Here is a 12,092-nt window from a genome sequence, read left to right on the forward strand (position 1 = left end):
GATATATATCTTGTGGACCCTGAAACTTGAAGGAACACAATTTGAGAACTACAGGACTGGGAGAACTAAGTAGTGGAAGAGAGAAGAAGAATATTGTAGCAACAAACTGGGACGAACATTTCCCATTAGCAGAATCATAGATTCGTTAAGAAGAACTTAATGTGTCACTGATTATTTTTTTCTTCCAAGGCAGAAAGCATTTCTGAGTGTTTTTACCTTGTATTCTCTTCTTGACTAATTTTGAAATATATAAAATTAGGAATCATCCATCTCTTTGTTAAGAAATATTTTTCTATTGCTCAAACTAATTGTTTCTTTTTATCCCAACATTTTCATTTCTTAATAATACTCTTCAGAGGAAAATAATTCTTCCTATCACATTTGGAAGATTTTTTTTTCTTTTTATCCTAATTTATTTTGCATGACTTTTAAAGTTTCTTGTTATTTGAGTATTTGCAGTACCTTTTAAAATGCTGTTTCTTAAGCACCCTCATAAATGCATTAGTGGACAATTTATTATAGTTCTATACACAGTGTGACATGTTCTCACAGTAGCTGCGTCATTCTTGGTTTGTTATGTTTTATGAAATGTTCCTGTAATGCCAGTAAACAAAGTAAGTCTTACGGGAAAAGAGAGATTTGGGGTGAACATCAGGTCCTAAAGAAGGATCCCAGCACTTGGGTACTAATGGGATTTGCCCTCAGAACCTACAAAAGGACAGAGTCCCTAAGAACTGGCAGCAAGAATAATGTATATCCAACTGTGAAAAAGAACTCTAATCAATTTTCTCCTGTGTTGAAAGATAGGTTGCATTGATCTCTAGGAAATAAAGTTGTTTAAATGACCGCCATTTCTAAGAAGGGTGGCTATGTTGAACAGTTACCACCATACAGTCTCAGGGGCACTTTAAAAGAAAAGGAAGCCTTTTTTTTTTTTTTTTAAATTTCAAATGCTTAGAGTCTGATTCTAGTTTCGGGAACGTCAGAAACAGCATCGAGTGTTTTGAACAACCGGCTCTGTGCTTGTCCATCTTTATAAGCTGGAGAAGAGCAGAGAAAGATGGCGCTCTTTCCTGAGTCACATGCTTTGTGGAGGCAAGCAGAGGAGCTGTGTGGCGGATGGACATTGTGTTCATGCCCTTTGCAGCCTGGTTGACATACTCATTCCCAACCAGAACTGACACAGAAATGGGCGGGCCAAAGTGATGGGTTGGAAAAGCAGATCCTGCCAAGCCAAATGTTGTTTGGGTTTTCTTAGATACCAAGATGGTGCACAGCTTTCATTCTTCTCCACAGCAGTTCCAAACTAAAACATTTGAACATTTCTCTTTCCCTTCACTCAGTTTAATTTTGTTTTTTTTTTCTTTTAGAGCATATTGTGATCTGTGTACACGTGTGTGTGCATGTCCAGACCCGCACGCACATGTGTGTGTGTACACAAAATTGTTGATTGCATGGCCCTGCCTCAGCAAACCATAAACTCCATGAGGGCAGGAACCATCTGTTCTATTCACTGTCACCTTCCCAGTACCTGGAACAGTTTGCAAAACCTAAGTACTCCTTAAATAGATATTGGTTGGAATGAATCAATGAATGGATGAATGAATGAATGAATGATAGCCTGTAATGAGTGATGGTATTAACTTAACTGAAAATCTAACTGAGAAAACCAATTGTTTTCCTGTAACAAATAGTGCCCCTTTTAGCCTCTGGGATGTTCACATGAGGAAACTCATTATGACATTAACTTTCCTTTTGGTGACATAATATAAACGTAGGTGAATATGATTTGTGGGGTCTTTGTCTTGCTGTTGCAGTTAGGAAGTCAGTAATTCTTGGAAATGTTGGTAATTCAAGGAGAGTATACTGAAGACCTTAGCCAGCTAGAAGCAGCCAGACCAAAAGGCAAGTTATTAGGCAATGACACTGGGGGAAAAATAGTTAGGTTGGAAAGATCATCGCTTGCAGTCAGAAATAGATCTAATAAAGAGGTAATAAATGGGCCACAAAAGCCAAAAAGAGACTTCTTACAGATTAAGGAGTGGAACCTGTTCACTATAAGAAATAGAGACCGCAGCCTCTGGAGCCTTCCAGCAGAACCAAATAGAAGCAGATTTGGAATAAAATAATAACATCAAAAAACCCATTTAGGATACAAGAACGCAATGGAAAAAAATTCAAACATGTTAAATCCAAGATAAAAATGTAAATAAGAAAATCTAAAAAGAAAGCAAATTTCCAAAAGATTCAAGAAGTTGGGTCCTGGTTAATAGCTGAACGTGGTACTCTTTTTCAGGACCCCCATCTCAGCTCCCCACCCACCAGAACCCCGGTGTGGGTGACTTCCTAGGGCCATTGAGCTGATGTGAGCAGATGGGAAGATGAGCTGAGAAGAAAAGGAGAGAAGATAAAAACAGATGGAGATGAAGCTCAAAAATGTATGCCGTGCAGGAAATTTAAATAACAGTTTTCAATCTAGCAAATTAAATTGTTCCTTCAACATACATTTTTAGGTGGGGAAGATGAGGTAACAGTGACCTGTCAGTACCCTTTGATGAGCAGGGATCCCTATTTCCAGAGGCCCCACCATGGGGATGGCTGGGGTGGCCCGGACCCCACCAGGTTGGGGAGGGAATCCTGACCTGGACCATGAAGGATGCGCAGACTTTCTTGCCCGGCTGGACAGAAAGCAGTGGAAACACTATGGGTGGGGAAGAATCTGTTCAAACAGGAGCCACCTGCACTGGCAGAGCTGGCAAGGGGCTGAAGTGTGGCTGTTGCTGAATTGGCGCCGGGTCTGTTTCCATCAAAAATAAGTTCCAGTTACAAATCAGACCTGTGAGGAAAGAGATGTAATTCTTCAGAGCTAGATTCTTCAGCTTAATTCTGAATTCTTTATACACCCAAACCTTTTTTCTAGGATTTTCTTTTGGGAATTTACATCACTCTTTTCCCCACCTTATCTGATTGAGGACTATATATCAAACATCCTGTAGTCTTTCCCTGGGAGTTAGGGTCCTCGTCATGAACCTCAGTTGTGACAACATGCAGGATGGACCCGTCACTGCCCCCACACCTGTTGGAGTGTCTGATGCTGTGGCCCAGTGCCAAATGGCTTTTTATGCAAATTCTTTTTTAAGTTCGGGAAGCTTTTTAGCATAGCGCCATTTTTTTTTCCCTTCTTTTGCTCTTAGAGTTTGTACCCATAGATATTGCCTCTTTCCCTTGTAATTTTCTGTTTCCAGACTCTCATGAACTTAAAAACCAGACCATCAATCCTACTTGTGGGCAGATTCAGAGAAATCAAGTGCAGAGGGAAAGTCTAATGAAGGTTTTCTCATAATGATGTTCTAGTGTTTGGACTGGTCTGGACTTTGGGACTACCAGAGAACATGGACTTCCTGGTTCTCAACTATATTGTCATTGGATAATGGGGTTACTGAAAGGTGCCAGGTCATATGTTTACTTTTGAAAATCATTCTGAGAAAAGACAAGAGTTTGTTATGACTTAATTAGGGTAGGACAAAGTGGAGTTATTAAAACAGAGCAGATCCTGTCAAGGACACTCACCCCTGAAATGTGACTGCATCTCCGTCTGCCCACGGGATGTGTTTGGAGCAGGAATGATGGGCTTGAATTTCTTGCAGCGCTAGCGTGGGGCTCTGCCGGGCTAGGCTACTTCCAGCTCACTAAGGCTGTACAGACTTCTGTACTCACAAGGATATCTGGCTTTGAAGTACAGGGGACTAAGGGTCTTTTTGTTTGTTTATTTGCTTTCTTATAGCAGTGACTTGGTACTTCAGCCATTTAAATGGAATATGCATCTGAGAGATTTTAGTACCTACATTTCGACTCTGGTTCAAAATGCAATGTTGCAGGCGGACTGCCAGAGGTTACTCTTACAAAAAGTCCTCTCGCTGTGAATTTTGGGGCCCCAGAGTCTTATAATTATGGATCTGATTTTGCAATTATATATTACATCAATCGGATTCGTTCCATCTTCTAGAAATGGGTTAAATCCTATGGAAAACTAAAGATAATGAAAGATTGCCCTTCACTTAGATTTTCTCAGTTTATATTCTGGTTTCCAGGTCTATGGCACAACACTCTTGATAACACAAGGACGATGTCTCAGGGGGACCTTATGTCCTTCTGTAAGTTGGCCTTGGGAGCCTTCCCACTTCCAAAAGACCCCTGCACTGAGAGGGAAGCAGGCAAAGCAGAGGAGTGAGCAGCAGTTCATAGACATCACCTGATTTTGAATATGTCCAATTAGAATAAGTCGTGCCTTTTAGGGAGCCACATGGAGTGCCATTTTACTAATGACTCGTGATTGCAAATACCGCACCCTCTTCCTTTAAAGATTCTAACTACGGATTCTTCTCTGAGAGCTCCCTCTCTATGAATCACTTCAAGATGTACAGAAATAAAGTAAGCTGTCATTTTAGGTAGTTATTTAAGGAGATCTATTGCATGTTATCTATGCCAAGAATTCTGCACTAGACCAGGAGGTAACAGTCTTGATGGGAAACTTTCAGGGGATACAAAGAAGAATATGTGGTTTGGTTACAGGGCCACTGCTGGAACAGACGATGGGACCAGCTGATAATCACATCACTTGTCTGCTGTCTTCAGAGTCTGTCTTCAGTAACGTGGGATGTACCACGTCAAAGAGCATGACTTAAATGCTTAAATACTGTAATACACCCTTACCAGTGAGGAGTGGCCTTTTGGAGGTAGGATTTGTGGAAATGGCTTTAGACACTGTTCTGAAAGGACAGGAGAATTAGGTGAGCAGAGAGGATGAAAAGGAGGCACAGGGGAGAACAGTGTGCTCATGGGCCAGTCAGGGCACCAATGAGACTCAGGTGCCAGGGGGAGACAATCTATGGAGGGCTGTCAAAAGCAGGCCATGCGTCTGAGGCTGGATGATAATTAAGAGCCATTGAAAATCTTAAGCAAAAAAGTGTTATGATTATAACCATGGGGAAGAAAGTAAAATGAATGAAAGGAAGTCAGCAAAGGGACTGCTTTAATCATCAAGCCTTAAGTCTCCAAGGGCCTGGGCTAGGATGGAGCTTCTAAGAATATACTATACCTAGGACATATTTTATTTTTATAACTTGAGAGACAATAAAATTTAGTGGTAGTTGAGGTATAAGAAGACCCTTCAGATGTAAGGGACCCCTCGCCTGTATGGCAGGTTAAATGGAACAGAAAGGAAGGGACATAAGGAAAGAGAAGGAAAGAGAAGGGAGAACCTATACCCTAACATGAAGACAGGTTTATCATTCAATAAAATAAATACAATTTTTGCTGGGCTTCCTCAGATTTTCACTTGGGATATGTGAAATGAAAGAAGGGAGGAGAAGCCTTGAATTTATTTGTCATTTTGAGAAAAGTGTTCGGCTTTCCTGGTTCTAGGGACTTTTTTCTCTTTCATTTTTCCTTATTTTATAACCTTTCCTTGTTTTATAATCAGCATCCTCTTGATATCCAAACCAGTACCCTAATTAGAAATTCACTTTTTTCTTCACTTTCTTCCTTAACCTCTGTACCCAGTCGTCTAGAACTAGATAGTCTTCCTTTACAAAAAAAAAAAAAAAAAAAGTCTACTTTATCATCATCCTGTCCTTAGCACTTCTAATGCCTCTGTCTTAACCACATTTAGCTCTTACCATTTCTTTCATTGACTGTCATACCCGACCATCTCACAAGTACTTAGATGGAAGGAGGTGGTACGTGTTAGAGTTTGACATGCCAAAGTGTAGTATAGAGGGTAGAGATGTGAAATTTTCATATATGAATAAAAATTATTTTCTCTCTCAAAATAATTGACTCCTTTACACTCTGAAAGGAGGCCACTTCCTGGGGACTCTGTCAGCCGCCTCTATTCAAGATCTAATCCACATAGGGAATCTGCACATTTCATGAGGGATGAGGAAAGGCATCCCAACTTGAACCAAAGGGTGGCACAGTGAAAAGTTAAATCTACACCTTGAATGGCATAGATGGGGCACTGCCTGAGCTTTTTATCTTCCAAGAGGGACATCTCTTTCAGGGGCTAGAGCCAGCTGGGTTTCTGAAACTTCTGGGTTCATGGAAACGTCTGGAAGCCACCACCCCCAGAGTCTTTTCCATTATTAGAATAGAGCATGGAGAGCTCCAGGCCATTAGGAAAACCATAACAAGAAATCACTTTTTTTCCCCCTACATATATTTTCTTAGTCCTTTTTTTCCCAGGACATAAAAAAGAAGCAAAAAACATCTTAAATGTTGTAGGATTTCTCAGCTCTATTGCATGCTTACAAGGTAATTTACCTAAAGTAATGTGGTAAACAGAAGTACTTTGAGATTATCAAATATGGCATAATGCCAACTTAATGTAATCAACACACTTAAATCTTGACACCTTTCCTAAAGAATAAGGCCAAGTTATGACATAAAGTGCAACATTATTGATACGATTCGTATCCTTATGTTTATGTTTTAAAACAGCCAATCTGGATATTTATGATGTGATTTGCAGCCAGTAAGAGCATCTGTTATATTTTCCAGCTTCTCCAGTTGGCAACGGTTACATCAAGCCTCCAGTTCCACCTGTTTCTGGCACGCAGAGAGAGAAAGGGCCGCCAACCATGTTACCCATCAACGTGGACCCAGACAGCAAACCAGGAGAATATGTCCTCAAGAGTTTATTTGTCAACTTCACCACTCAGGCTGAGCGGAAGATTCGCATCATCATGGCAGAACCTCTGGTGAGTATGGGCCATGACACCCTTTTAAATTCATCTTGACGCTAAATATAGTAGATTTTACAGCTCCAAGAAAAGATGGATTTCCCAAGGTGTTTTCGATACTGTAGGTAATTTTTTAAAAGGTTAGAATTAAGTTTCCTGATTTAAGAAAAAATGAGAGTCAAGGACTTCAGAACAATCTTTGGCAAATACATTTAAGTACCATGTTTTGCTACTACATTTAAGACTAATAAGCATAATTTAACAATAGGTGTGAATCCTGGAAAAATTGTGTTTAGGGTCTCTGCTATATACATATACTTTTTGTCAAAATCTTTGGTCTGTTTTTAAAGTAAAGGAGAAAAAATCATTCTTCAGGTGGCTGCCTGAACTCCCAGTGTGAGAACATGTGGTCTTGGTGATCTGTTGTTTGAGGAAGTTATTTGGTGAGTCATTCAGAAACACCTCTTTGTTTTCTGAAAATTGGAGGACAGGAAATTCTCGGCTCACTTACCTTTAGGTCCCTTATTAGACAGATAATGTCCTTGGACGTCAGTATCTTTCTTTGCAGACGATTCTGCTACAAAATGAGGCATGTGTTTCAGCCTTAAGTGAATTGCTCTAACAAGGGCTCTACAGAGTCCTGAATCTCAAAAGGACAGTCAGGAAGAAAAGTCCAGTTGGTAGATTCAGATTACTTGTTTTCTGACCTTCGCGGGACACACACAATAAGAGAAAAGGAAAGGAATTCAGAATGACACAGCTTTTTCTATGAAGCTCGGCTTTGTACCTCCTGAGAGAATACCGGGACATGAGAAGATGATGTGAGGTTGGCTTTATGGCATCAAGGCTTAAAATAATTAAATATAATATTATTGAACCCACTATGCAAGGTTTTTAAAAAAAATACTTAACGGATGATGCTCAACATTGTTAAAAAGAACCTTTGTGGGGCACTTGGGTGGCTCAGCTGGTTAAGCATCCAACTCTTGGTTTCAGCTCAGATCATGATCTCAGTCAGGGTCATGAGGTCAGGGCCCCACATTAGACTCTGTGCTCAGCATGGAGTCTGCTTGAGATTCTCTTTCTTTGTCTCCTCCTAGCTGTCCCCGCTCTTCTCTCTTAAGAAGAAGGAGGTGGGGGGAATGACCTGTGTAAGAATCACATTTAAGGTTTAGGAGTCAAAATTCAAGAATATTTATTAAATATGTGGTTGCCTGAAAGTTACAAATTTTGCATTTTGTTTTTTATTTAGAGGGATGCCTGGGTGGCTTAGTTGGTTAAGCATATGCCTTCAGCTCAGGTCATGATCCCGGAGTCCTGGGATGGAGTCCCGCATCAGGCTCCCTACTCAGTGGGGAGTTTGCTTCTCCCTCTGCCTGTTTCTCCCCCTGCTTATGTGTTCCCCCCGTCTCTCTCTCTGGCAAATCAATCATTCAAACAAGTTTTCATTAAATCAATGGAGGTTATCTTCCTGAATTCTAACTTCCTGTTTTTAGAATGTTTCTTGGTTTTATAGTTTTAACCCTTTAAATTAAAGCTTAGTGCAGTACCTTTTCCTCATTCACTCATTTTTTAAAAATTTTCTGCTACTCTTAGTGCTAATAATAATAGCTAATATTCCTCAAGTAATTACTCTCTGCCAGTCTCTGGGCTTAATTTATTTTATCCTTTAATCTTCATAGTGACTTTAGGTAGGTAGTATTTACAACCTTATTTACAGACAGGAAATGTTGGCACAGAGAGGGCAAAGTAATTACTCAAGTTCTCACAGTGCTGACTTGACCTCAGGCTGGATGCCTTCAGAGCCCACCTCTGAACCTTCTACATTCTGTAGCCAGTCTTTACATGGTCATTCTCATGTGCAAATCCTTTCTTTAATGTCTTAAAACAAACCAACACGGGACTATCCTATAACTTGAATCAACCAAAAATCCAGTACCCAAGCTCTCATTGCCCAAAACTGTACTGATCTTTGGAACCCTCCGAGTACCTCGAGAGATGCTGAGACTGTGCAGCCTGCCTCCCCTGGTGGAGGGGGAGAAGCTACCTTGCTCCAGAGGTCATGGGGGAGTTTAAGGCACAGAGAGTGGGAAGTAACAAAGAAAAGTCCTTTTCCTCCTAACAGTGGCAGATCAGGGCTCTCTGAAATTGTCGTGGTGAATTGCGCTAAGGAACAGGAAAGTTGTATAAAAGTTGAAAGAGATGCTAAAAAGGCTAGGCCCTGACACCTTTTGAGCCACCCCTCTTTTTTTTTTTTAATTTTATATATTTTTTAATTTAATTTTTTTTTTTTATTTTTCCAATATATTTATTTTCAGAAAAACAGTATTCATTATTTTTTCACCACACCCAGTGCTCCATGCAAGCTGTGCCCTCTATAATACCCACCACCTGGTACCCCAACCTCCCACCCCCCCCACCGCCACTTCAAACCCCTCAGATTGTCTTTCAGAGTCCATAGTCTCTCATGGTTCATCTCCCCTTCCAATTTACCCAAAAGCACATACCCTCCCCAATGTCCATAACCCTAACCCCCTTCTCCCAACCCCCCTCCCCCCAGCAACCCACAGTTTGTTTCGTGAGATTAAGTGTAGGAATAAACCTAACCAAAGAGGCTAAGAATCTATACTCAGAAAACTATAAAGTACTCATGAGCCACCCCTCTTACTAAAATAATAGTTTATATGTCATTATTTGAGAATTTATGATGTAACATATTGGGGTTAACTTTTGGGTTTAACCCAAAAATTGGGGGTTAACTTTCTTGTCTTTACTAGCTTGGAATTTATATGTATAGCATTTTCTTCTTGGAGTAAACATTATGTCTGAACAACTAATATATGCCACAGCATTCTTTTAATTAGAAGTAGGCATTTTTGTTCCTTTCAGTGAGACAACTTTTATGTCCCCACCAGAAAAGTGGAGATGAAAAAGCATTAAGTCATGTTCCATCAGCAAATCTTCATGGTGCGCCGAGGGTGAGAATCCACTAGAGGCTGAGGGCCAAGTAGATGAACATTATGTTTTTAGCTCAAGAAGTATATCAATCAATTTTTAGTATTGTTGCTTTTTATAAAAAGGGACTATTTATTCCCCCTTGTATTTTTTGGCAGACATGCAAGCTTCCGTGCCATATCCATTTCTGGTCTGCTGGGAAATGCTTAGTAATTTTTGTCCTTGTAGTTGCTTACTTAAGGGACAATAAATATGAGTAGATTCTGGGGCTTGCTACTGGATTCAAAAAAGGTTAATATGCATTTGACATTTTATTCTGTAGCCATAGCAAGAGTATTATTTTTGATGTAGGTATAGTATGGTTAAAGTGAATTTCAATAAATGTCCCTACTGTTTCTCTTGCTGAGTTATGTCAAAGACAGTGAATCTCTTTAAAAGCCTGCATTTATGTATGTTTGTATCAAATCACAAAATTTATTCTTTTATCTTTGTAATTAAAACATGTATGGGAGTAGTAAGGGTAATTTTCAAAAAGTCGGAAGTACAGATTTATCACTTGTGGTGATACTCAGGAATCTATACTTTTTAGTTCACTTTCAGAAGACTACATTATTCAAAATTCCACATCAGGTAGACTGTGTGGGATAGGTTACACAAAATATTAAAGTTGTATTTATGAATTCCCAGTACCCAAATAGCTAACTTTAATGATTAAAAAAGAACAAGAAATAAAGATGTTCTACCAAAATTAAATTTTATATATTTTTCTTTGTAAACATCTTTCACTGGGTTAACAATATTGTTCTTTTTACTCAAAAGATGCTCAGATATTTGTTAATATTTACAGATGAATCAGTAATGTTATTCTACTTTTATTGCTTCATGGGCTTAGCTGATAGCATTTGCTCTTATCTACTCTTACCATTATTTCACCTTTCCCAAGAAAAGTGTTTTAAACAAGCTAAATTGAGTCATCTGTGGCTTCTTTTTTTATATTTTTATTTCAAATAAGAAAAAATACAGAAAATAATACAATGGATGCTCATGCCTTTTGCCTCCTACTCTTTCCCTCTGTTTAAATTTTCTTCTTCCCAAAATACATTTTTGGTAGTTCTTTTAAGTAAGAGTAAGTGGGTAGTAAACTACTTGGTCTTGTTATCTATCTTGTTTATCTTATTTCTCCCTCAGCTGTCAGTGATAGTTCAGCTGGGAATAGAGTTCTAATTTGACATTTTCCCCCCCCAACCCAGACACTTCACTATGTTCCCACTATCATTCCTGTGGTAAAGTCTTTGGCTGATTTATTGTCTCTGGATAATTGACTTTGTTCCCTGTTTGCTTTTATGGTTTTTCTCTTTGTCTATAGTGTTCTTCAGGTTCACTACACTCTGGATGTGGAGTTATTTTCTTTCTTAATCCTCTTTTTTCTCCTCACCACAGCGCATATCCTCCGCAATGTCCATCACCCAGCCACCCCATCCCTCCCATGCTCCTCTCCTCAAGCAAACCTCAGTTTGTTTCCTGAGATTAAGAGTCTCTTATGATTTGTCTCCCTCTGGTTTCATCTTGTTTCATTTTCCCCTCCCTTCCCCTTTGATCCTCTGTTTTGTTTCTCAAATTCCTCGTATCAGTGAGATCGTATGATAATTGTCTTTCTCTGATTGACTTATTTTGCTTAGCATAATACCCTCTAGTTCCATCCACATCATTCCAAATGACAAGACTTAGGCTTTTTGATGGCTGCATAGTATTCCATTGTGTGTGTGTGAGTGTGTGTGTGTAGTTATTTTAATTTTCTTTTTTTGAGACTCCCATGTTTCTTGAATTAAGGGTTCATATCTTTCATCAATTCTGGAAAACTAGCCATTAATTTCTTGAATATTGCCATTCCTCCACTTTCCCTCTTCTCTTTTCCTGGTGTTCCTATTAGATGTATTTTAGACCGTATGCTCTATTTCATATCCTTTTTTACCCTTCTTTTATTATATCTGCTTCTTGTATTTTGCTACTACATTCTGAGTAATTTTCTCAGGTCCAACCTCAAATAACACTCTCTTGGGCCTAGTCTAATCTCTTGTATAACTTGCCCATTTAGAATTATAATTTCGGTGACTCTGTTTTTCATTTCTGGAAGTGTTGTTGGTTCTCTTTTAAAATCTAGTTAGAGGGTGCTGGGTGGCTCAGTCGGTTAAGCATCTGCCTTTCACTCAGGTCATGACTCCAGAGTCTCTAGATCAAGCCCTGCAACAGGCTCCCTGCTCAGCAGAGTCTGCTTCTCCCTCTCCCTCTGCTCATGCTTTCTCTCTCTCTCAAATAAATAAATAAAATATTTTTTAAAAAATTAAAATAAAATCTTGTTAGGTTTAGTTTGTTCCTTTCTTGAGTTTATGATTTCTA

The 12,092-nt window shown here is 39.3% G+C and overlaps 1 protein-coding gene across 6 annotated transcripts in view; it reads left to right on the top strand.

The window, feature by feature from the left end:
- Positions 1-12,092, top strand: part of FRY (FRY microtubule binding protein) — a 349,740-nt gene that overhangs the window by 122,076 nt on the left and 215,572 nt on the right. For all 6 annotated transcript variants that reach the window (XM_044249549.1, XM_044249551.1, XM_044249550.1 and 3 more), the window contains exon 2: positions 6,559-6,758. In XM_044249549.1, the coding sequence (XP_044105484.1) occupies positions 6,559-6,758 (200 nt within the window). The remainder of the gene's footprint in view (positions 1-6,558; positions 6,759-12,092) is intronic.

Source organism: Neovison vison, chromosome 5 (genome assembly GCF_020171115.1).
Source record: "Neovison vison isolate M4711 chromosome 5, ASM_NN_V1, whole genome shotgun sequence".
Taxonomy (NCBI): domain Eukaryota; kingdom Metazoa; phylum Chordata; class Mammalia; order Carnivora; family Mustelidae; genus Neogale; species Neogale vison.